At 37.0% G+C, this 27,779-nt stretch overlaps 1 protein-coding gene across 2 annotated transcripts; it reads right to left on the bottom strand.

The window, feature by feature from the left end:
* On the bottom strand, window positions 1-24,686 carry GUCY1B1 (guanylate cyclase 1 soluble subunit beta 1; the record flags this gene model as incomplete). 2 transcript variants are annotated; one of them, XM_081999063.1, is made up of 11 exons in its annotated part: window positions 24,579-24,686; window positions 20,187-20,384; window positions 11,629-11,859; window positions 10,096-10,212; window positions 9,126-9,259; window positions 8,121-8,318; window positions 6,085-6,322; window positions 5,103-5,243; window positions 3,813-3,967; window positions 3,378-3,504; window positions 1-24 (listed from the first exon to the last, which is right to left on the bottom strand). In XM_081999063.1, exons 1-11 carry the CDS (start codon window positions 24,669-24,671, stop codon window positions 1-3), a joined length of 1,656 nt encoding a protein of 551 aa, XP_081855189.1. In that variant the 5' UTR covers window positions 24,672-24,686. The 2 variants fall into 2 exon arrangements, with proteins under 2 accessions (XP_081855189.1, XP_081855188.1); XM_081999062.1 differs by lacking the exon at window positions 1-24 and having other exon boundaries at window positions 2,833-3,504; window positions 20,187-20,421; window positions 24,568-24,686.
* Window positions 24,687-27,779: the final 3,093 nt, after the last annotated feature.

Here is a 27,779-nt window from a genome sequence, read left to right as displayed (position 1 = left end):
TCAGAAAGCATCTTGCTTTGTTTCCTTGAGTGCATGCAAGTAGAATTTGAGAAGTAAGGGATTTTCATTGAAGCAACAACATGGTGGGTCAATGCAGTGACAAAATACATTTTACAACTTGCAACCAATACCAGTAAATAATAAAAATAATAAAACACAGCATAGGTAACATATGTATTTCTTTCATATGTGTTGTATGTAGGAATGTAACAATTCCTACGTTCCCTGATGAACTACCAGTTCTGACTGAAGACACTTTAACTTGTTCCCATCAGTGATGTAGGGACAGGGCAGAAGAGAAACATATTTGAAAGTAAGGAATGTTGGAAATTACAGGCAGACATCTGAGGCTCTCTGCAAGCTTCATTGTTTACAATAAATCTGTTTCTCAAGAGAGAAGATGCAGTTGAACCTCTGTTAAAATAATGATAGTAATAATTAATCTTATAACATGTTAACAAGTGGTTGCAAAATGAATAATTGGTCACGGTTGCTTTTGTTCTATATCTATTTCTGATGCAATTCTAATTTTTGCTGTAATGGTATCATGGAAGAGATATCTTAAGTCAAAAAAAGTAACGGAGCAGCACTCCAAACAACGATTCTTGTAAATCAGGTCTTCCTCAGAAGTAACTACTGCTCATGGTGACTGATATTAGAGATGCCAACTTAGGAACCAAGTTTGAGGTATGCTGAGCTGCTCCAATCCTGTCATTTTCTACAAGCCTAGCAGAGAGACAGCATATTTTAAGCCTTGGTTTCACATCTCTATGCCAGCTGTAAATATTTTGTCCTCTTTCCGCACCATGTATTAATTATTATGCTGATAGATTTGCAAATGCTGAGCTAATCACTCTCTAAGGGATATAATGAAAAGGAGAATATATCACTAATGTGAACCCATCCTAGATTTAAAGATATTGGAGGTAGAAAACTTCACAGTAAAAGAATAATCAGCAGAAATATCTTCAGGATGTTTTAAGAAATATTTTCATGTATACTTCTATAAGCCACTTCTTGCAATATTCTGGAGTGACCTTTCAGGAAATTTACCATATAGTTTCTGAATATATGATAACATGCCATATTTATTGTTATGAACAGTGCCCCTGAAGTTAATGGCACTGCACATGATAATACATTAGCATGTATTTGTGTATGTGTTTGAAAGGTCAGAAAGAATAAGATTCTGAAAAGAAAACCAAGACTACACCCTTGCCTAAAGCAAAGCGATTACAGTGAGGTAATCAAACGTAAAAAATTCGTTATCTGATTTCTGCTTTTGGATTACAACTATTATGTATAGTAATACTGTAAAGTGCCAGAAATAACATGAAGAGTACCTTCACAAGACAAAGAGAAACTGCAAACAGTTCAGAAAATCTTAAGGGAGTAAAACTCAGTGCATCTTTTTGTGTATGGACAGATGAAATTGTGCAGGGAGCGAAAAAGAATTAAAAAATTAGAGGATAGTATTCTTTCAGTTTTCAAAATAACCTCTGACAAAACGATTATCAGTTCCAATCACCACATGAATGTATCTTTCTAGTCTCCTATTCTCCCAAACTTGCTACAGTTTAGAAGAGATATCTGTCATGGGAGAAGTCCTTCCATCTATAAGAATTACATGTATATCTGAATTTCAGAATTAACAAAAACTAACAAAAATTAGAGAGACTTTTTGAATGTGCTTGAACTGTGAGTCTTAAGTGCTCCTGAAGATCAGGCTGACAGTATTTTTTGGTCAGGTTTATTTCTGCTCTCATGTCCCCCTCTACAAAACTCAATTACTAGATAATAGTATCAGCAAGTACCTCTCAGGACTGCTGTGAGGCTTAACAAAACCAACCATGTAGAAAATCGCTAAAAGGAAATTGCAATATTTAAAATTCTAAACTATCTGAACCCTATATTCATATTAAACACGTGTGAGGCTGAAACAAGGAAAATACCCACCTGACTCAGTACACCTCTCAAATGTTACATTTAAAATTACGATGTACCCTGCTACAAATTATAGGATATAATTTATAATGCAGAAAAAGTGAAAGATATTTAATTAAAATATATTTTAAATACAACTATAGATTTGAAAGAATGGTATCTATGTGAAATTATAGTTAATCTTGATATAGAATAAAAAAAAAAAGTAGTATCAAAAGTGGCACCCAGAACATTATTGTAAGTAATATATACTAAAATACTGACCACAGCAGAGTTAAAGTACAGGCTCTCCCCTGAAGTTTAATACTGGGGGTTAATACTGGGAGTTACCATTAAAAAGTCAGTATTCATGTACTTGTGTACCAGTGGTAATAATCTGGATTAGATCTCCTAAAGAGCCCAAACAGTTTAACAGCCTAAATTTCATTTTCAGGAGCACATGAGTATTCAGACATGTAACTACTTTCCTGTGACTTACAAGAATTATTTAAGCCAAGGTAACTAATGACTTTCATTATTTTAGTCAAGTGTACTTTTAAGACTAAATATATTATCTTAAAACTCTTTCTTTTTTTATTACTTCAGGACAATATTCAAACTATGTAAATTACTTTTACCCTTTTTTTCCTGCCTGTTGGCAATGGGTGGAATGTATGCACCTACTCAGCTATGGCAAATCAGCTGGCATACTGTAACCTGATTAAGTGTCTAAGTTTGTAGAATACTTTTAAGTCTAGTTCTCATTGACTTTTAATAAGATTTTGGTTAATACATGCCCAGACTTCTGAAATTGAGGCATAAGCTTAAAGACCACTCAGTGCTTGAAGAGCTTTACCCTACATCATTTTCAGAAGAGGATTTAGGCTCATATGACATTCAGAAGAAATATTTTTCACCCTATATATTTCTAAAGACGACCTCTATCATTCAACAGTCTCTGAACAAGCAAATCCATCTGGGGTTGACAGACCACCATACATATCGGGTATGAACCTGCCTGCAAGTTGCCTAAATATTTGAAGGCACATTTATTCACTCACTGTAAGAAAGCAAATGGTGAACTTTGAAGTGCTAATAACCAGACATATCAGCTAAACAGAAATGAACATTATATTGCAAAATCTAGTACAGTGGAGAAATCCGTAAGAAGAGAGAGATATAAATATTTAAAGACTTGGCATTCCCTCAAGGACTTTTTAAAATACAAATGTATTCTTTCAGAGACTGCATAAACTGCAAGACAAATAATCAACGACTTTAATGAGCTGTCAAGATAGTAAATGCATTAATGAAATAGTGTTGCACAAAACTCTTCATTTTTTCTAGGGAACATTTAGTTTGGCAAACGCAAATGGATCTCAGTGGTTTAGATTAAATTTGTCATGTTTATGCCTTATTTAAAAAAAAAAAAATTACACTCTGGTTAGTCATACCTCTGTCTCTGTACTCTTTCTGGACAAAAACCAAACCTGCATTGGTTCTTTTTTACCCTTCATAGAAACTGGACCCCTGTACTCCAGGTGGAACTGAGGATCTGAATTTTCTGGTGTCATAAGACACCTGTAATTGAAAAAGAAAACATAAAAATGTATGTACTGTCCATGCACACCACACTATATAAAACATTAAACATGCTACAGATATGTGAGTAAATTAACAAAAGAGTCAAATCTATCTCTAGATCTTTATTTTATTTGCATACCAATAATGGTATATCACAATGCAGCCTGCCATACAGTTTCACGAGAACTCATGTACTTAAATAGTGTGTTGCAGGAGTCCTGTCACTTTCATCTCCAAAGAGACTTATGCTGACAAAGTGATTTCTTTTAAGATGTCAACACCAATAAAAATACTGCATCACTTACCTGTAAGTATATTCAGAGACATTGATCTTTCCCTTTTCTCCAGTAGTTTCTGTTCTACTTGTTAGATTGACAGTATTTCCAAAGAGACAGTAACGTGGCATCCTTTGGCCTATGACACCTGTGACTACCTCACCAGTATGGATTCCTATTGTTATCTTCAGAGAGAAAAAATAAAGTTTGAATATTCAATATCAATGTAACTACTCTGATGCTTCTGACTAAATTCAAGTCTTATGACATTTCTAGAGTTTATATTTTCAATGTGACACTCCTGCTTCTTCAAAGTTTTGCATTTTGTGTTTTGTGTCGCTTTTTTTGTTGTAGTGCAGTATCATGGCTCTGCCTCCCAAGTGAAAGAACAAACTCCATATTTTTCCAGCATGCACCATGCCATGCTGCTATTATGTGAAATTTTAAAAAGTGGAAAGAGAGGCATACTCTGCAGGTCTGTGTTTAATGAGTGATCAGAAGATGCAGAAACGGTGTAGGTCAAGAAAAAAAGGTGTTTCTCAGAGGAAACATCATGGTATTTTGCATTTAAAAGCTCAAGAGAGAGGACAGGAGTTTGGAGAAGCTTGTTCTTATAGCACATTACAGTTATTGTAAATCAAATCAAAACTTCTCATTCCTTTGCCCAGTGACAAAGTGAAGTACACGTATCTAAGCTAGGTGTTAGACCAATAACATTCATGTAAATAGAAATAAGTGTCACACTCATCAGTTATTTTGCTCTCATAGCTTTTTGATGAGGACATGTTAATGCAGCCTCCTCAGTTCTGCATTAATGCCATAACATCTTCATGAAATCCCACAGTGAGTGAACTTCCACTAATATACATTGTTGCCACTAATCATTGCCATAACTCCCTTATGGAACTGTACTTTTCTTTTTAATGCAATATTTTCTTATGCTGATGTGAAGATCTGAAGTGTGATCAAAAATATCAGTGAGAGAATATTATCATTCTGTTCACTGAGATGTACAAGGCTCAATGAATTGTACTTGATGCAAAATGGGAATTTGTTGATTAGATTGAAATGATCAGAAAATAGACATAAATGATGTGGACTGAATTTAGTCCTTTAAAAGGTTAAGCACAATAATTAGATTTTAAGGTCTGGGAACTGCACAAGTCACATGTACATGTGACTCTTCATATTATTTGTAGATATCAATTTCAAAATCTAATAATAACAAAGCTTGTATGGACTGGGAGCATTATCATATTTCAAAGCATTATCATCATATCAAAGAATGGGATCTTCATTCAAGCCCACACATTTACTAACCTGTACAGGCTCACCATCTACTTGAACTTGGCCTGCTATTTCCATCATATCCAATGCCAGGTGGCAGATAGATCGTGCATGATGAATGCAAGGCTCTGGTAGACCACTCACTGTCATGTACTTGTCCCCAACTGTTTCCACCTATCAAGATATATATTTTTCGATTACTTTATTATCGTGGGCTTTGGAGTACTAAAATGGATGTAGTGCTTCCTTCAAGATTGCTTTCAAATAGCTTCCCTTCACTTTCATTCAAATCACCCTAATTCCTGTCAGCTCTGCTTGTTATTGAAGAGAATTTATTGTATGCCCACAATGTAACAAATTAAAATGACACTGTGATTGTGTGAACTTGAGCCTCTCTTTTGGGGTCTTCTGAATTTCTGTAGAAAATAAGCACTGTGTTTTGACTCACACCCTTGACTCATTAGGTACAGGACATAAAATTATTTCTGATAAAAGCTAGGAATGAACCTTATAAATACACAAGCATACAAATGTTCATATACATGAGGGATATATACCTATATCTACCAATTTACCTGCTATCAGCTGCATCTGCAACTACACCTCATTCCTAATGAAGGAATGAAATTCACATTGAATAACTGAGTAATAAGTTATGATTTACAACCAGAAGACCCAGGTATATGACTGAAAAACTTAAAGCACAGTGTCAGCAGAATCACAAACTGCTCCTGTAAGTGTTCACATCTGCTAAATATTCAAGTAGATTTATATATCCACCTAATGGGTGACTGTGCAGAAATCCTGCTGAGAACGAAGCCTTTTACATTCTTTTACACATTTAGAGATAAACAACATACTCTTCTTTAGCTAGGTAATATCAGATAACACAGCTCAAAGAAAGAGAACATAACAATTTTTTTTAAAAAGACTAAAATCCAAAGGATAGAAAAGAGTGACATGATGGTAAATTATTGAAGTCACAGATTAAATGCTTTGAAAATCTTCTGCTTACCTTATAAACAAATGGATTCCTTCGTGAATCAGTCAGAATATCAAATCTCGTGTAAAGATCATTTAAAAGATTAACAATCTTCATGGCTCCTTCTCCAGAGGCATGTTTACTACAGAAGGCATTGAATCCAACAATGCCACTGAAAAGAATGGTCACATTGTCATACCGCTTAGCTGGCACAGGACGCTTGTGTCTCAGCTCATTTGCCACTGATGGTGGTAGAACAGAGTATAGTAATCTAAATGTGTAAGAAAAGAAAGGCACAAGCAAAACAGAAAGAATGTGGAGAAAGTTCTTTACATTAGCGCTCCTCAAATATTAACTTAGTACCTTCCATAGTATTTATAACATACTCGCATCATCAAAGAGCAACATAAAAGATGTTTACTGAAGAGTATGTTATTCGGGAAACAAGAACTGATCTACATCAGCATACCTAAAGCCATGACATTTCAAACACACATTAATACATCTAAATTACCCACAAAATGAGGCATATATTACTAATCCTTCTGACATGATCTGTCAATAGTGTCTTAGAAAATTTTTGCTTATTGCTTAAGCATTTCTGCCGTATCCTCAGCTCATATAATCTGGTTTTGCTCACAGAATCACAAAAACTTCAAAAAGGTTATGAAGAGATCAGTTTTCCACCTTTGATCAATTCATGCATTGCTAAATGCTTCCTCTTCTGTTGACAATGCTGCTTTTAGGGTTTATTGCATGTTTTTTGAATTAATAGTCTATATGACATACTAACAACTTGTTCATATTACAAATTATGCAAATAAAATCCTCATCACACACAGAGAGCACCACCCTATTCTCATGTATACTCCTTCAACTTTCTGTCATATTAAGGTGTATTTCTCTCCTTACACAGCTAAGTGGGCAAGCTCAAGATCTCTTGACTGTTGCACAAATCTTCAGCATCATTTTGTACACAGCCTCCTACACAAACCCTCATTAGTTGCATATTTGGAAAGTTCACTACCACATGAGTTATAATTAGCGAAGACTTTTGGCACATGATATAGTAACTGACACTGTCTCTTCTAGCAGCTGCCAAGAACACTAGAATTCCTGAAGATAAAATGACTTTATAAAGTAAGTCAACAGGAATGAATAGAAAAAATATTTTTAGGCTTCTTTTCTCTCTGACTCTTCTGTCCATCCCTTTCAAGTCTTTTTACAATAACTTCCATTACTCTACTACAGAAAAAAACATGTGTCAATATAATTCACTGTACAACAAATGTTAATTCTACTACTAAACAAGGATAATCCACAAGAAATTCTTCTATTACAGAGATGGGAACTATGTTTTATAAATGAGAGTCAACCATCCCATACTGCTTGCCACACAAACTTTTGCTTAATTTATCTGCCAGTAGTCCTTGAGCTGAGCTCAAGGGGGGCCCAATGCATATACTTTATTATTGTTATGTACTTACTTCTAGATAGTAGTATGATCTAGATAGCCCCAAATTCATTTCTGCAGGTAACTATAAAATCAAATTCATATCATTAGTCTATGGCAAAACCTCACCTTTACACAGACCATTTTCGAGGCTTATAAGATACGTTTTTCTGTTTGATTAACCTGTGAGCATGGCAGTCCAGAAAGACAAAGTGGTCTACAGCTGGTTTACAGAACTCTGTCAAATATTATCATTTGGGCATTAATCAAATTCATCTAGGCTACGGGGACTGCATGTAAGAAAGTTTGCAAAATATTGTCTTGGGTAATTCACAAAGCAAAAAGAATTGTCAGTTCACTTCTCTTAACTTTCCTTATCAGGGAGGGAGCCATCAAAACACCTGTGCATGTAACAGCCTAGACTACAGATGACATTTGACAACCTAAATACGCCTCCTAGGAGGTGTTAAAGTAACATGTTCTTTCTTGACTCCAAAATTATCAGCCCTGAATATCTCTTATATTCCTGCCAAGATTCTGTTATTTTTGAAGAAGGTAGCTATAAATAATATATTGCTATGACTGTTTCAGCTCAAAATCAGGATTTGGTTCTTACGTGTCTGTCTTTTTCTTTTCATCTTCCAGTGCACGCAGTGTGTGCTGCAGTCTGTCAGTGAGGATCTCAAGCTCTTGAGTTAGTTTATATTCCTCTCTGAACTGCTCTCCCAAAAGAACCAGATCACGGGTAGCATCATGCAATGGAATATCACTCAGATATAAACCTCTTCTGGTTAAATCATCCAAGTTCATCACACTGCCATGTGGAGAAATATATAATAATATGGGTACAATTAAACTTGCCAAAGGGGCGTGTAAAACAAATGAACAGCAGATGCTGCTGAATAACAGAAGAAAGATGTTCTGAACTTGTGATCAGCTGTACAACAATATCCCTTCCATGAAATACCTGTTCATTCATGTTAACATATGGCTCTTGATTTTTGCATTTAAATACAGAATTGTCATTGATGAGGTCCATGAACATATCAAACGTACATACTTCAGAACACAAATAAAAGCGAGATTAGATTAAGGTAGCATCTTCCCTTTCTGTCTTCATCTGCTCTCTCCCTTTTACACAGGATATTAATGTATCATAACTGTGTAATCTGATGTGTTAGCTCAACATGCTCTTAAGCTAAAGAAGCCCTCCATTCAATCCCCCATTACAACCACTTCTTTATAATCATCATTGCTCTATTACATTAAAACTAATGCAAAAACATATGAATCCACATAGGAAAACAAATCATTGTGACATTTCTTAGCACTCTCAGCATAAGAAACAAAGGAAAAAACTTGCCAAAAATCATGGAATCATGAGGAATTCCCATTTGTACAAACTGGGCCAGAGCATCCCAATGTATATATTGAATTATTTAATAATTAGTCCAGTTCCAATGTTTAAATGTTCTTCCCTCTTTTAGTATAAACACATCAAAATCAATGAAATCAATACTTGAGCCAATTAATCCCTGTAGTACTACTCTCATAAATGTTCTTAAAATTAGTAATTGTAAAATGAAAATCAATATTATAGAACTCTTGAGGTTTAAAGTACCTTGGTGAACAAAGAAAGAGAATGCTGTCAGCTTCAGGCAAATAGATCATTTGCCCTTTCAGGCGTAAGCAACTGATCTCTGTGCCAGTCAGTTCATCTTCACACTCCAGCTTTTCCACATCCAACAGCCCTTCCTGGTGATGAAAAAACACAATTATATAAGGGCAATAGTACGTGTATTGCGCACCAGACTACGTACATAAGTGCCTTCACTATGAAGGAAGCCAGAACGTTTGGGATAGTGTTACAGTCTACATTAAAACCCAATTACTTTCTCATTTGAACACCATACACTACTTGTATGTTAATACTGTGATTTGCTACCTCAGAGATATAAAGCATGATATCTATCTTTACGTTCATGTTCATAATTTCTTGTTTTCTTCTGCATCATTTCTTAACAATAGTTTGACAAAAGTATTGCCTATTATATGAAGTTCTATCCGTGCCTGGGAGCATCTCTCTCTAAGAAATCTTGTTGGTTTCTCTCAGGTACAGTTTTCTGTAAGTAAACAAGCTCCTTGACATAGTAGGTGCTACTCTACATGCTGCATTGTTCATATCACCTGCGTCCTCTCCTGCCCTCTCTAGAGAAAAGGATATAGAACTGTGTATGAACATATGGGCCCAAGCAAGAACACATTTCATATTTGTCTCCCATATTGTTATAAAGCAAAAGCAAATGTAATTGTCTTTCTACATTTACTTTGGTACAATGCCATAAATGGGTTGGCCCCTTGCAAAGAAAGCATCAGACATGAAGTATATGTACTTCAACATTCCTATAAAGCATTCTACTTAACAGCTACAAATGAATTCAAACCTGTGACTTCTTCTTGTCTCAAGACTCAAAAGGAACTAAGCGAACTGTGCGAAGAATTTTCTCTGAAGATTTCTGAGTTTCCAGCACTTCTTACCTCTCCAAAGCATACTTACCTAAAGAAAAGCCAGGTGAGTATTCTCTGCTTACCTTGGTCCTCAGTACAAAGACTGTATTGATATGTGAGAGGATGCCATGGAAACTAATATCAATATGAGGCCGGACCAAGGAGAAAACTGACAGCAGACTGCAATTTCCTGGCTGCAGCTAGAATAAATAAAAAAAAAAAAGAAAAAAAAAAAGATTATGTTTTATAGTAGAAATATAAATTGAGTAATTATATTCAATGTCTTTAGGTGACAACAGTAAATGGAAGAGAAGATATACTTTATGCATTTCTCCATTAATACACAAGGTTTTTAAATTAAGGATTTTACATGAGAAGTATATTGACTTCAAAGAGCAATTTGAGTCTGCAAGATGACTTTGTAAAATTGTGTTAGACTATAACATTAATTATCTGTCAAACTGCTCCCACACCACAGTAAAAAAAGATTTCCTCCTAAGTGACCTTCTTCAAACTGCCTTTTAAATACGCCATGTTCTCTAAAGCATCAACTCTGATAATAAGGATTCTGATAGCCATTCTCAGCAGGCTGAACAGTTATAGCTGTTCAGTGAATGCCCTTGTGAAAAATCTGGCAGAGCTACTTACAAAGCTCTTCTTCCAAACCTTTCTTTAAAATGCAGAGAGAAATCACCAAAAACAAATTGCAGGAAAAAGCTAGTAACATAAAATTGCATTTTAAAAGTATGTCAATGATTCAGAAACAACATGGTATCTGCAACATTAGGCTACATAATTGTAAAGATAATTTGATGTTTTCATGATCTTACCTTTTGCTTCTCTCATATTACTGCTTTTACCTGTTGCTTATTTTTAGAAACAGTCAGCTCTTTCAGGCAAGAACTAAGGTATCCTATTCATATACAGAAGACATAACATTAAGTGGACCTCTGAGTACTCTTTTACTGTGAATAGCCAGAGGAAATTGCATCAGCTGCATTCATTTCAGAACGCATATATAAATATCACAAATATAGCTTGGCTCATCTTAATACTGACACTTTTGATGCACAAGCCAAGAAAGTATGCTAAAATTTCTGTTATTCTGCTCTCCAGTTATTGTGCATCTGACAGCTTAAGTATTTGAAGGCATTACTGTCAAGTAATGTATATAGACTATGTACCTGCTGCTACACTATACAGTAGTACGGGCAAGACCATTTCCTGAACACCAGTCCAAGTTGCACTGTCTCACATTCACTTTAAAAAATTATCTGCCACTTTCATAGCAAATGTATCTTGGAGTGAGCTACGAGAAAGAATCGGATATCAAGTCAACACTTGAATTGTGAGGGTGATCAGCTTTTCTCTGCTCAAGCTTATTTTTTTACTACACATGGACATGATCATAAGGAACAGAGCTGTTGTAGAATTAGGGCTATTTTCACAGCATTTTTTCAAACAAGAGGAACACAATGTAGTAATATTATACACTTATATGGGAATGCTGTTTAGACAGAGAATCCTAAATCTATTTTATTCATCTTTAAAATAAACCTGTGCAGCATGTAGCATTAGGAACCTCTACGACTATTCATGCATGAGAATCATCTAACCTGTGGAAGGACTCTGTATATAGCATTGCCACACTGAGTGACCACCAGATCTCTGTCAAATATTATATGGAAAGGGAAGGCCTTGCAGAAAGTATAGGGACTGATGCGAGACTCTTGGGTACCATTTTCTTCAAATCTGTCAAGATCTTCATAGTAGTCCTCTTCTTTAGACTCTTTCTCTTCAATTAAAAATTGAATGTGGTCACATTCCTCATTTCTCTGTTGAATAACCTAGAAAAATGAAGGAAAAAAATGAAAAACTGAACACCCTGCTACTCATTAATAACTGGAATACTACTATGAAGACAGGAATACATTAAGAGCAGAAAGATTAATTCTAGAATGATATTTGCATCTTGAAAAATTCTAGTCAGTATTTCTGATTTTAGAGAGTCTTTATAATTCTAGGTGAATAATTATGCCTTTGCTTAGCCACAGTTGCTCATCACCCAAATGCAATTTATAAAGCCTGAGTGAAATGCACATCCTAAAATCAGGGGTCAAGACTCAGGTTATGTTTGCTTTTACTGATACTTGCCAGAAAACAGGACTCCTCCCCTCCCCATGAATGAACCTGTGCCAAGTCTTCAATTACACAGACCACTTGAATCCTTATTTTGATGAAAGCAGTTTGCAAGGGCTATAACACAACAGCAAACAGCGATGACCAAAGGACAGGCATGTCTCAGTGCACCCTCAGCAAGTTTGCAGATGACACCAAGCTGTGTGGTGTGGTTGACATGCCTGAGGGACAGGATGCCACCCAGAGGGACCTGGACAAGCTCGAGGAATGGGCCCATGTGAACCTCATGAGGTTCAAGAAGGCCAAGTGCAGGGTCCTGCACCTGGGTTGGGGCAACCCCTGGTATCAACACAGGCTGAGGGATGAAAGGATTGAGAGCAGCCCTGCTGAGAAGGACTTGGGAGTACTGGTGGATGAAAAGCTGGACAGGAGCTGGCAATGTGCGCTCGCAGCCCAGAAGGCCAACCATATCCTGGGCTGCATCAAAAGAAGCACGACCAGCAGGTCGAGGAAGGTGATTCTGCCCCTCTGCTCCGCACTGGTAAGACCCCACCTGGAGTCCTGCGTCCAGCCCTGGAGCCCTCAGCACAGGAAACACATGGACCTGTTGGAGTGGGGTCCAGAGGAGGGCCACAGAAATGATCAGAGGGATGGAACACCTCTCCTATGAGGGCAGGCTGAGAGAATTTGGGTTATTCAGCCTGGAGAAGAGAAGGCTCTGGGGAGACCTTATTGCAGCCTTCCAGTACTTAAAGGGGGCCTATAAGAAAGATGGGGACAGACTTTTTAGCAAGGGCCTGTTACGATAGGAAAAGGGGTAATGGTTTTAAACTAAAAGAGGGTAGATTTAGACTAGATATAAGGAAGAAATTTTTCCCAGTGAGGGTGGTGAAACCCTGGCACAGGTTGCCCAGAGAGGTGGTAGATGCCCCATCCCTGGAAACATTCCAGGTCAGGTTGGACAGGGGTCTGAGCAACCTGATCTAGTTGGAGCTGTCCCTGCTCACTGCAGTGGGGTTGGACTAGATGACCCTTAAAGGTCCCTCACAACCCAAGCTATTCTATGATTCTATGTCACAGTCAGACAGAAGAAAGGTGGATGGAGATGTTTGAATATACAGTCCTTACACATTCAAGCAGATTGCAAGATCAGGATCAACAGATAAAAATAAAAGCAATGACAATCTTCTCCAAGCTGCATTCCATATTAAATGAAATCACAGAAAAACCAGTCATATACATGACTGGATTCTCAAATAAGTGTCTTGAATATAGCATTTCACACTTCAGTAATTTTACTCAAAGTTAGTAAAAAAAATGAAATTAATAGGGATTATTTTTTTGCCATGAGAGTCATGTATTGCAGTATAATTAAAGCTAATAACTAAGAGAATAACATAATTTACCTTGAGAGGCCAAATTCACCTCTTCTCAAGCCTAATTAGATTTAATGACTGGAACAGAACAATTCTATTTACACAGTATTGTTTAGCAGCAACTTTCTGGAACATGTTGCACCTGATTCTACTTTCATGTAGTCTGATCCTAAAGCCACTGAAGCAAAAAAAGACTTCTTAAAATCTCTAAGGCACCGTCTAACCACAGAGATTAACAGTTAAAATATAAAAACAGAAAGGATATGCACAAACACTGCAGTTGATCCCTAAGATGTTTAGTTTATGAAGTATTTGTCCTCTACAACTGTCAGCCATGCTAGCTGATGGGTTGGGGAATGCTGACATCTTTAGTTGTTCCCCTACAAATGGAGGAGTGTAAAATAAGAAAACAATATTTTACTGATAAATTATGCTTAATTTAAGAAGGCAGTGTTCCTTGCTCTCCTGTTTGATTATTCAATGAAAGGAAAGAGAGACTTTTCTGGAGGACAGTTCAGAGCAGGAGCCTGATTTAGGTGCTCTATGCCATGTGCTGCATTGGCCTTCTCTTTCTGTTGCATACAGAAGTAATTTAGAGAAAGATCAGACTACTAAATCTACCAGTTAATGTAGGAACCTAAAGCTGGATGTATGAACAAGTTCAAATGTTAATGATGATAAAACCTAATTTCCTGAAGAAACTGTGTTGGTAACCCATATGCCAATGTGTGGCAGAGAAGTGGGAAATTATGACTTAATAAGAGGTAAACCTCAGAAAGAATATGTGGTGGTCATTTGAGGAAAATGTGGGCTTGTCTACAAAAATGGAATAGAGTAGATGGAGACCTAGTTCTCCTCTGAATTCAGGGTTTAAAGGTTCTCAGTGCCCTCCTCTTCTTTTAAATAATTATCCCTGAAATTGTGAGAGACTATGGTCATACCGAGGATTGACAGAACACAGTTAGTCTTAGTCCTTATTTTCTATCACTCATGCATACTCCCACAGGTTTTCTTTTATTACTACTGTTATTGTGGCCAGGGATAGCTGTGATTATACACAGTAACCTTTTTCAAATTGTATAGAATTATCACTAGAATTGATCTATGCTTCCAGGTAATTTTCAGTCTTGCATCTTAATTCAAAGAGTTGATCTTGCCACAACTGGAAAAAAATGTATACCTTGGATGAAAAGCTTTTTAATTTGGCAAAGCAGTTCTCAAATTCACTTTTAAAGATCTAATAATTTTTAAGAAAATGTTCATATTAATAGCACATCACCTTCCAGAGATATTAATAGCACATCACCTTCCAGAGATATTAATATTATGACCTAATGACCGTCTTAGTCACTGCATACTAGTATTCTGTTACCAACCTGCACCTGTACTTACAGGTTTTTTCCTGCTACCATGCAGCACCTAATGGGTTTTGCATAACTTTTTTTCCATGTATTAGAAATGAATGACGCATCAATAAACAAAACTCAAGTGTTGGTTAAAAAAAAAATAACTATAAAAATAGAACTGCTACATGCTTCAAGATGCCTAGCGAAGTTTTAGACACGAGCCTCTGCTGATCCTACAAGCTTACACAGTGGTGAAATCAGTCATTGCATACCATGTGCTATTTTCCTAACCTTTATAGATTAGAACTGTGTAACAGTGCAAAGCTGCATATTTCCCAGGCATCTTCAAGTTCATTTCTGACCAGACTCCAGGGAATCCAGAAATGCTTGCTGTACTAGCGCATCACATTAGTGCAGCAAATGAACAACAGGCCAAACACATGGAAATGTGTCAGATCTACAAGACAGATGCAGTGCCAGCTGCACACTCCTGGTAAACCTGATATGCTGTGGACATGGCTGGTTTACTGAATTTGACTCTGGTTATCCATGCACAGACCCTTATTACCAGATGCTACAATCATGCTCCTCTCCAGGCTAAGCAAGCTACTGATTCATCCTTAAATAACTTCCCATTGGATATGTAATTTCATGATGTCTCTTCCGCTCACATCATTTATACACTATCTGATCTTCCTATGTCATGATTTCATCCACCTTGTCAGAAAATGTAAAATGACCACTTCTGGCCATTAACTTAATATATTAAATACTGTTCCTTCACCCTTGTATCTACAGATCCAACCTAATTGGCCAGATACACTGGAATAAAGACCTGCCCTGGGTACTCTGCAGTAAACCTAACTAGAATACAACTTACCTGTTGTTTCATTCTGTAAGCAAAGTGTGCAAGCTACAGACTTTCAGTATCATTTAAATATTGTTGAATAAGCCTCTATTAAATGCTTGACAAATGAAAGTTCAGTGACAGAAGCAACAAAGCCAAGAATCAAGTCTAATTCTTCCTCCCCCTGCGGTCTTAGCTGGTGAAGTGACATCAGCTCGCTGTGTCTGAGCTCAATCACCATAGTAACTGCAGTTAAAAACTGAAGGGAAAAATCACTCTCCTGGTTTCAAAGAGAATATATAACATCTAACTGCTAACCTGCCTGTGCTTTCCAGAAGATGTATCTTCAGAGTTTGCCCTTGCTCAGCCGAGCGAAAAGTGACACCAATATTTCAGGAAAGGACAATTCAGAGAACAGTTATTTTAAAATGACTTTGTGGTTTAGTATGTATGTTGAGCTTCACACAAGATACTAAGTCAAGCAGCATCACTGTGATACAGCATGTATAATGAATACATGCTATCTGTTAAGCTTTCACTGATATATCTACAAGGCTCAATTCTATAGATACAGGCAAGTGCCCAAGATACACTCATATCTCAGCATGGAGGAGGGACAGAATGTCCTTGGGCAGAGTCTTTTTCCATCAGATTGTGAAGATAAATACAAAGTCAGGTTTTTGCCATTTAAAGGTCAATACAGGATGAAGATCTTGCTCTCTTCTGATCAAAACCGACTGACAAATTTCACTGCAGCTGTTTCAGTGTGAATCTGAGGCAAAGCAGTTCACTGTGGAAATGGTACCACTCTTAGCTTTGCGCACCCAAATTTAAAATTAAAACTGTGGGGATGTGGCAGCTGGTTTCAAGGCAGACTGTCTCACTGCACCAAACCTCTGAACTGGAGCTAGTGAAGATTCCGGCTGCGCCAGGGTCAGAATTAGAGGCTGATCATGCTCCACAATTGACTTATTTTCATACACAGCCAGCATTCTAATGTGTGGCTTTGTACTGCTTGTCCTCCATGGCAAGTAACTAAGTAGTTTTTAGTTCAGCTCTCCAGCCAGTCACATTCCAACTTTGTTTTTTATATTGCCATTAGTAATGAGACAGTCTGAAATCACCGTCTTGTCAAGGGTTTCCCCTAGTCTTTACTCATATTATAAACTGTTCTCCCTGTGTAAAAGAAAGGTTTTGATAGTCTGCTCTCAGATAATTACAGAACTGCATAAGTCTCTTTTCCCAACAGATTTTTGGGCTTTCCAGGATTGTACAACATTCTTCGTTGACCCGTACCATTTTGTAGCCTTGAGGGAATCCCTGTCCTGACTTCACTTTCACAGGTTACCCTCACTTATATGCAAACAATCTCTGACAAGTGAAGCAAGAGAAGGCATAGCCAGAAGGCTGCTAACACTGATCTCGTGCCAAAACTGGTCATCAGCACCATGAAGATTTTTAGTTCTCATACTGAGACTAGCAGACTTAAATATTCTTAGCGTGTTCTCAAAGTCAACAACAATTCTTGGGACAATACATGCTGCAAAAATTATATAGTCTTAGCTCTATTTAGCTTAAAATGGATTACCATATCAAGGAAGATAACGCAAATTGGATTTGAACTAATTAATCAATTAATGTCAACCTAGGTTTTCCTAACTATTCAACTGGAATTGTGAATCCAGGTTCAAAACAAATTGCCTTCCTTTCAGTGCTAGCAGAGTATAACAGAGACAAACTGAGACCTTTTTTTTACCTTGCCTTCAGCACAGACACACCATAGCAGCATCATCATAAGAGGAAAGGCTGAGACAGCTGGCACTGTTCAGCCTGGAGAAGAGAAGGCTCAGGAGGATCTCATCCATGTGTACAAACACCTGAAGGGAGGGTGCACAGAGGATGGAGCCAGGCTCTTTTCAGTGGTGTCTGGGGCCAGGACAAGAGGCAAGGGGCACAAACTGAAACACAAGAGGTTCTGTCTGAACATCAGGAAACACTTTTCTGCTGTGAGGGGGACTAAGCACTGGTACCCATTGCCCAGAGTGTTTGCAGAGTCTCCATCCCTAGAGATAGTTGAAAGCTGTCTGAACATGGTCTGAAGCAACTGGCTCTAGGTGGCCCTGCTTGAGCAGGGGGAAGTTGGACAAAATGACTTCCAGAGGTCCCTTCCAACCTCAGCCGTTCTGTGATTCTGCGTAACCCATGAAACAAAATCTAACCATTTAATGAAATAAAAACAATATTACTGTAAACAATGAAGACCACCTTCACAGAAACTGGTAATATGTAAGACAAATTCAGGCAAAATTTAATGAAAATACAGACTTAGAAGCATGCATTCTCTCAAGCAGATTTATGTAAGCATTTGTCCTAAAAGACCAGAGAAGAAAAGTGGATAATAAAGTATCAAACATCAAATTGCAGATATCAACTTTACACTAACATAAAGAGTACTGCAGAACTTACTAAACCACTCCTGTGTTGGATTGTTATATAAATGCTTTGGGTAAAGACATTTGGAAGGACAGCTCGGGAATCTCAGCTCTGATCTTGCAAGTCAGAAGGTAACTCCCATAATAACATCAGAAACTTACGGCTAGTCACTGAGACTCTTACCAGTTCTAAAAAAAATTCTTCCTTAAGCAAAATTCTAACTAAAGTCCAAACCAAAAATTTTGCAGAAGAGGCATTAATTGGTCCACAAAAACTGAGGGGATGAAAAGCAACTCCATTGTTTTTCTGTGCTATGCTATTTCAAACAATGCATTACTAACAGTCTGAAACATGAAAGAATTAATTTACTAAATTATGAGACAAGGGATTGATATGAAAGAAGTTGGTCTATTTTTTTCTCCTGTTCTCATTTTTCTGAACAGTGTAAAACTAGCCAGGTACCACAAAGGCAGACTTACTCGGCTTTAAAACCCTCACTCTGTACCATTAATGATTAATACCTAACCTGTGGAGTAAAGCACTATTTAATGTCATTAAAGGTGTCAAAAGCTAGGCTTTATTAACCAGCAGAGACAAGAAAAATTTCAGGGTTGAGGGCACATGACTTTCTAATAGGGACAACGAAAAAAACAAGGTAACAGACAAAATAAAATACAGACAATATGCACTTTCTTCACTTTAGAGGGAATACTAATTTTTAGGCACCTATGTGCTTTTGGCTCAGACGGTCTAGAAGAATAGTTTGGATTTAAATTAAACTTTGTGCTTACAATAAGTTTGATGAATACTAGTAAATTTCTATTTAATCACAGTACAACAATAAAAATTCCAGAAAAGCCTAACAAAGTCAAATGAAAATGAGAAGTAAATTTATAATAAATATTCAAATCTCTTTGGAACATAGATTATTTGTGAGAAGTCCTAGATGGATATCAGTACTGTCCAATACAATCTTCTCAGCAAAGTAACATTCAGACTGAGGACACAGTTTGTCAAAAGTTTGTTCTAGTAGCTGCTTTGCACAGCCCAGCTTTCTCCTCTGTCCCACTGATCACTTTTGTCTCTGCATGACCTCTTGACTATGCTGTCAGAACTCTCTCTGATAGACAGCTCCAAACCACATAAAGGAACAGATGTAGGTAAAAATAACCCAGAAAAAAAACCCCTGTTATTTTGAACCCAGTTAATTTCCTCAGTCTAGTTTATCTTATAGCTTCACAACAGCTGGAGAGACACAGCTGAAGAAGCTGTCGTAGGACAAGCTTGAGCAGTAAGAGAAGGGGGACTGCCTGTGCTACCAAAAGAAATGCTTGTCAAGCAACAGCTTCAGCACTCTTGCCACCAACTTTCCAACATGGTCCCCCTTGTCTGTCCCAACATTTTGAATAAACAGGGACTTAAGAGGATTGTTTTGATTCTGTTGCATCCTTCCATATCTGATTATTAACACCTGCTGTGAAAGTTTGAACTATGAATTTCTACAAAGTAGTATCTAAACATCGGACATCAAGTATATCACCATCACTGTACAGAACTAGTCATTCACTGAGCTAGCTTATAACAAGAAACCTAAAAGGCAAATACTCTGATATAACAGTACAAACACTTTTGTCACTGGGTTGCTTGTAAATCTCTTATCTGAGCAAGATCATGTTTTTGTGATACGCTCATGAAACTGGAACTGATTTTCTGAGCAAGTATACAATGAAATTGTGCCAGAAATGTACTATGACAAGGGAATAGTTAAAAAAAAAAGAATGCTTCTTGTATCTGCTTAGATTCTTTTCTACTTGATGAAAAGTATTTTATATCAGTTGCAATATTTATAATATCAAAAAGCTTTTATTGGCTGTTTTTCCCCAGATATATCTGCACCTTGGGATCAAGCTCTGATTTTATATCATTGCATATGCAAGGCCTGATCAATTAAATCTCTCCATTGTTCTGTATGGACACAAAGCATTTGTCCTAATGACATAAACTTCCAATGCCTATACCCCTTCAGACATTACCTTCATATCAATTTCTGTACCATGGATCTGCTGAGCTACTGTTTTGATGATTCCAATGACAATATCCTGGAGACCTTCTCTTTCTGAATAGTAATGCAGAATGAGTCCCTTCCCCTTCTCCGCATCAGTGCATCTAAAGGAAGGTGCTCGCATACCCGGGTAAATAGTAGCAAGGTGATCATGCAAAGCATCCAGGTTCTGGAATAAGAAATTAAAAACGTGATTATAAAGGCATCTACTTTTAAGTTCTGAAGAAAGAGAACATATTCTGTCTAAGCTGAATATCCCATTTCTCCTACTGCTCACGCTCCCTGTGCATTTGCCTTACTATTTGTAGAACTGTCATAATAGCAGGCTTTTCAGGTAGCTTGTGATGTTCTTTCCATCTACTGTGGCAATATTTGGACAATGAATGGCACCAAAATTACCACTATTAAAAATTACTCCAGATAGTAAGATTTCATGCTTGACTATGCTGTTTTGAAACACTGTGATGATTAAAGACCTTGTGTGTGTTTCTCAATCCGGTACGTCATCCATTTTCATCGCTTCCAGTTCTAGTCCTATAATCTCCTCTTCCGATGTGAATTTAGGTGTCAAATACAAATAAGCGTGTCTGAATAAACATGAATCTTCTTCCTTATTATCAATTAAACAGGCTAGTTCTGACATCATAACAGTCAACACAAGTTTATAGGGCCTGACTAAGTTTCAAATTTTAAAGTAAAGATTTAAATGGTTGAAAGACCGGCCTCAAATACATATTTTCTTGAATATGTATTGAATTAATTGAAAAAATCCACAGAATGCATAGAATATATCATAGCTGCTGTAATAATGTTTCAGAAAAGGTCATTCAGGAAAGGGAAGAGGTCGTCTATTTTTCCAGCTGATATCCTGGACATCTTATGTATTTAACTTTAAATCTTGACCAGACAAATTTCCATCTGGAGAGGAAAGCTAAACGATAAATTGACAGGCATATCTAATAAGGACATTAAAGGGAACAATGAGATCAGAATTACACTTAGAACACAACACTAGCTCAACCTACAGCTGATTGTGAAGCAATTATCAAGGCTCCAGGTTGCTATTTGCTGTAAATTTAACACAGAAAGAGCAAACTAGTTTGCTGCATACTGTTGCAACCCACATAATTATTTACCTATGTTGTAAAATTCATACAACTCCTTTCCATCTTAAGTCCAGAACACTACTGCATATTTTAAATGCTGTTCTCTCACCCCCCCCGTAACTGCTACTACCAGGCTTTGCATATTGTTTTCTGCCAGCACAAGAAGTGAGGTGAAAATAATTTCAGTGTGCTGTCTGGGCCATTCTCCACCTTTCATGGACATCTGTTGATCATCAAATTTGTGGAAGCATACTGAACTTGATTTCATGTGAGCTCTAAAGTGCTCAAACAGCTGTCTCTTCTCCTGGGAGGCCTCCAGAGGAAATGAGACTCTTAAAAATGAATTCCGCAGGATACACTCAGCCTGGAACTTCCTCCTTCAGTTTCTTAGTTTGTTTCAAATTTATGTTTTTGTTGCTATATCAACACCTCCAAATTAAAACTTGAAGAGGCAATAATCTGGGAGTCAATTCATTCCAGCTGTTAGTGGGCATTCAATTGCAAAAAGTATAATGCTTGAAGGCAAATTCTGTAAGATCTTTGCAGTGTTCCAGACAATGAAATTGGAAGAGACTGTTTTGAAAGAGTGTGGATGAGAAAAGAGCAAGAGAGCGGACTAGCTCCAAGAGAGTGCCCCACAATCTCCTTGATCTGGTGCAGAACTGCTGTTTCAGTACACATAATTCAGAAACAGCTGGGATATATTGACCTTTTGGAAAAAAACTCTTAAAGGACACACATGGGAAAAGATGATAAACTTCCAGTTTCACAGTCACCAACACCTGAAGAATTTCGAAAGGAGTTTATTATGGGAAATGGCCAATGTCAAGAACAGAATTTTTGTAAGATGGTTGCTAATTATTAACATTTAAGACTGGCACAAGTGATGTTAACAAATGGCAGTAGCCCCATTCTGCAAGACCACTTTGCCACCCTACTACTGGCTTTGACTAAATAAATAGCCCTGTAAATGATTCCCTAAATGACAGAACTAACCACTACTCCAGTGTTTAATTTTAATTCAGCAGAAAGCTACTGAACAGAACATAAAAGCACACTTTGGGTTTCTTAGGAGGTACCTTTTTTCACACTGCTTCTCTTTGGTTCATATCATTCAATATGATTTTGCAATTTTCCCAGGCCTGTGTTTTTCATAGAAAGTATAAATACTAGATTTAGTTGCACTGTCTTTTTCCTCTTTCATGAAGCTTAAAGTACCTGCATTTCATCTATGAATAAACTAAATTTTCTCTGAGATGTCAAGGGAAACAGAACACAAATATGAGATTTATTTCCACATGTTTTGAAAAGCTGCAGCCCTCAATTTTTTCCTATATCCTGGACTCAGTACAGATTTCAAGAAGCACCTTTTGGAACTCTATTATGTATTTTAAGAATCTGACAAAAGTTCAGCACATTAAACCAAATCTGCAACTGTTTTTGTAATAGGTATATAAATTATTTTCCTGACCTAATCTGACTGCTGGAAGATGCAAAAATAATAAATCACTGATAACGTTGATTTTCCATCATAATAAAAAGCTAAAAAGTATACTTCTGGCAGAGCTACTAACATATTAGTCCTGTTAAAATTTACAGAATTGGCTATTTATAATAGCCAATGTCATCTATTAACACTGAAATTCAAACAAAGCAGGTTAAAATACCGGCACCAGAAGAATATAAATATAAGCTGTTCACACTTTTATAGACGTTTGCTGCGCACTACAAACATGTCCAGTCTCTTCATCATCACACATGGTAAGGAATGGACAGAGAAGTATATGACATGGAAAAGGGCATGAGGGACAGGAATAGGGAAGGACTGGCCCATCCACGAGTAGCCAAAGTGATGAAACAACAGGCCAGCTACACCTTTTTCCTTCTCCCCTGTTCTTGCTCAACCCTAACCACAACTTCAGTACATGAGTCATATTTAAAAATTACATTTATCTGAAGGCTTGCTTTGAGGGCAGCCTGTGAATGAAGGTATGAAATATAAAGGATGTCACATCCCACAGACAGACAATGGCATACAGATCACACATGGTATGCACATATTGGAACACCCTGTCTGTCTGCCCAGCAGCTACAGTCCATGGGATTTGTACAAGAAGTCTGGGTTGACTACATCTAGGATGCTCTGGAATAACCCATGTTTTGGGGCAGGTAGTGAGACACAGAAGTAAATAATCTAGTAGTCCAACAAACTATGCACTCTGCTCTTTTCACTTATTGCTGGAGAGATTTTAAGACAAGAGGCTGCTAAATTGCCAGTGAAAATCAGTAGAGATTTGACACTCAGCTTTTGGGCAATCTTGTGTGAAATCTTAATCAATTCAGTGATTTTAAACTCATTACACCAAGCAGTTTTCTCCAAGAGTGATACATATCACAAATCTTAAACGCAAAGTGTTTTTTTGAAGTAAACAATTTTCCGGTGACAAAAAAGAGAAGCCCATTATTTCTACACTTAGAAATCATACTTTAGAGAAGTCACTACATTTCTTCCATGCTATTGAAAAATTGTTTTCATTTTGTCTCGTTTTACAGTGCAGTATCATGCTATTCTGCAGTTAGGAAACACAAAAATTGACTTAAACACTGCTGCTTTATCCCACTCTCAGTTCATGGATGAAGGACAATGTCTTAGAGATAAGCTGTGTATGAGCCCTAGCTCTGTACATAACGTACAATTAGAAATAACCAGTATCTATAACTAGTCAAAGAGAACTTAGGAGAAGTAATACCCTACAAATCTGAAGACCACATTTTCTGTTAGTATAAACAAGGTAAGTATTTTTACTTAACACAGACAATTTGAACTGCTGGGTTTTTTCATGCCTCTTGTACTCCATGCTTTTGTTACATATGAAAAACCTTGTTCAAAGCTTTTATTTGGAATTTCAAATGAAATTTCAGATTTATGAATGCCTCTGCAACCCCAGCTTACCTGCCTTCTCACTCTTTTTTTATGAAATTGAACTGTCAAAGATACTACAGGAAAATTATTACTCTACCAGGTAACTGAATAATATATTAACTGAGAGAGATGGAAAGAGAACAACAATGCCAAAATTTCTGAGCAGTGGAAAGCTCTACAGAATACAAATACCAAGGAAGAAAGTTTTCAGACACCTCTCCACAAGTAAGTGGAGATTATACAGTACAACCTATGTCTCCAAATCTCAATATAATCTGTTGACTAGACCATTCTTCTGTCTGGTATCTGAAATGATTTGGCACAAAATTCTTACCTGCAAAAACTCTCTGACATTTGAGCCCAAGACACGCAGAATTGTATCATAACCGGATTCTTGACAAAACACAAAAAACATCTTCCCAAACATTTGAAGAATTTCCCCAGCATTTAGATCTAGTTAAAACAGGAAAATATGATTCAGTCCAAACACTGCATTTCACTCACTTTGCTTACTACTATTCATAAATAACAAAGACGGTACCTAAACTCTACCCAGATCCAGTAGGTCAAGAACATGAAAAAAACAAGATTGAGGGTCCACATGGCAAATAATGAGTATTCAATACAGGAATTTCATCAGGATTTACCAACTACCATTATGACTTGCTGCATTGTGCATTTCATGCACGTATGGCATTTTAGATTTTGATACAGATACTTGAAAATAAAGGAACTCGGTTCTTAGTAGTGCTTGCCTCAGGGGAGTTACTTCTGGTTTAAAATAGCATGAAACCACATCAGCTGCTCCACTTCAGCATTACTACAGTCAACATAGTCTTATGGGTTCTTGGCTAATTACTGATTCAGAACAAATTCACACAGCACTTCGGTCTGCAGATAAAATAATGCTGATGGGCATAATTCTACCTTTTAAATTCCAGACCAGAGCTGCAATGATTGAAAAGGAATGCGACTCAAATCAATGGCAGATATGAAACGAGATGTGCCCATGCCACAACCATTTCTGTAACTCGTCATGCTTGTTCAGCAGAGAGATCAAGGATTCATTCCCATGCTGCTCCTGCAGCAGTGGTTGAAACCTGGGTGTATTGGCAAGGTAATTACAGCAGTATATTGTTATTTCATGACTTCTTGTAAGACTGACCATCCTCTGTGGATATTATTGCAGCTTAAGGTATACCTACTACATGGAATACTTTGGAAGTAAAAAAAAATCACTTCAAGGAGTAAAAGGAATAAAAATATCTTAGATAAATAAAAAAATAAAATAATTTCTTCTAAGATTTTAAAAAAATTCTCCTTTTGACCAATACCCAGTTTTCACTTCCTCTGTGCTACAACCTATTTCTCTCTGCTATGTGGATTTTTTGGAGGGGGGTTATCTTTTTTGTGATGAATGGACAAAGAAAATATTCCTACAACTTACTAAGGACCTTGCTTGCAGCTGCAACCAGATCATAAGTTTTGGAATCATCATAAATTATTCTGACCAGAAACTGCCCTTCTTCATCCAGCTGTGCCTCCTTCCTAAAAAAGAAAATAGAAAAAAAATCTTTTTGGTTGAGGGAGAAGCACCATATCGATAAATCAATTATATATTATTTGGTACTAGTCTCTTAAATAAAATAAGTTTGTAGGTTCTACCTTTAAGAAGTTACTTAAGACATAAAATCAGAAATAAATCTGTTCCATATCTCAGAGTCATTAAGGTACAGTACAAATATTTCAGACCACGTGTGTTCTGAAAATAATAATTAGTTGTGAGAAAATAAACACAATTTTCAGTACAGAGCCTCACAAAGAAGTTGCTGACCTAATAAAGACAGAATTTGCATTTTGAAATAGGTGAATATCCAATAATCCAGCCCAAGACGGGCTCTTTAAACACTTCTTAAGCAAGTGTTTTCATTCTTTCCATTTTTGATTACACTTTATTTACAAAAGGCATGGGAGTTTTTTAACAACCATTTGCACATATCTTCAAAGAGGAATCTAAAATCCAGATGTAGGTACCTAATCAAATGCCTTTTTCTCAGAATTCTGCACATGCCCAGTAGATAAAAAAAAAAGGATGCTAGGATTTTGTAAGGTCTTGTTCATGCATTGCACATCAGTTCTTCATGAGTAAAGAGTCACCACTTGACTAAAGCACAATAAAAATATACATTTCTTCATTAAAGGAAACAATTCTCAACCCCAGGTTTAAGACAAGGCTCATGCGTATGCCACGTACACACTTACTACTGCTGCTAAGTAAAAAAAAAACCCCAAACAAAAACTCAGCAGTGGTGGTTGAGTCCCAGCTCTCGGGAGAAGGACAAGGAGGAGCACCTTCATAGGCAGGTAGACACCAGGACCTTGAAGGGCCAACTGCTCTGTGTGGCTGGTCCTGCTGTGCATAGAGCACGCCAATGAACATGGCCCCGACTCTGCCCTCTTGCAAGTCATGCAAGTTCTGTATTTGCTCCTGATCCCCTGGCACATTCTCCTTCAGCAGAGAGAGGGCAATATGCAGGGAGGCACACTGCGGTCCCTGATGAGGCCATGCTCTCTTTGTTGAAGTCCTCATCTGGCAAACGAGCACAGCCTCCTTGCTCAGTATATTTTTTATAATAGCTGTTCACCTTTCTTCCACCGTCTTGCCTACAATGACTCTATAGAGACAATGTGCTTTGCAGAAATAGTGACTAAGGAGCAGATATTTGTAGGTACTCATGCTCTGATTTAGGTGCTTAGAATGTATTTTGGCTCAGCAAAACTAAGATGATCATAGCACCAATAGTATCTTTGCAGGTGGAGGGTCACAGCTACCTCATTAAAAAGAAGACACCTTTTCATCTAAACGCAGCTCTATGCTGCACAACACTTCAGAAAGACAAAAGAAAGACAGAGATATGAAAGCCTGGAAGACAATGACTGAATCACACCTTCTTATGTCACATCCCCCCAAAAAAATTAGTACAGGGAGTTGTTCTTCAGAAAAAACCTTAGAATTAGAAAAAATATCAAAATTGCAGACGATGAGGTAGCTTTTTATTAAAAATACTAAGCATATGTCAAGCAAATCAAGACATTCATCAACTCAGAACTGGAATAATTATTTTTCTAATGTACAAATGAAAGAGAGCCATGAGTAAAAAATCAGTTACTAGTACCACAGTAATGAAGGGCTTTTACCAGAGTAGGACAGAAATGCTCCTTCAGATAAGGCTGAAACATACAGTTTAAGAGCCAATATTTCTAACTGCTCTAAATTTCTAATGGTCATCAGAGGAATTATAAACCTCTGAGTCTATAAAAAGTAGATACTAAATCTACTGTGTAAAATCCTACATCCTCTTTTACACTAAAATCTTTGTCTCCATCATCATAACATGATCAGCCATCAATCAAAACAAAATTAATTGACTGAAACTTAGATTCTAATTTTCTAGAGCTGGCATAATTTATTTTAAAGATGAAATAATACAAAATAATAACGCCTGCAAAACAACTCAAGCATTTACAGTTGTAG

Source organism: Phaethon aethereus (assembly GCF_964289735.1).
Source record: "Phaethon aethereus genome assembly, chromosome: 4".
NCBI lineage: Eukaryota > Metazoa > Chordata > Aves > Phaethontiformes > Phaethontidae > Phaethon > Phaethon aethereus.
The sequence above is the reverse complement of the archived record's forward strand: the minus strand, read 5'-3'. Positions and strand labels throughout refer to the sequence as shown.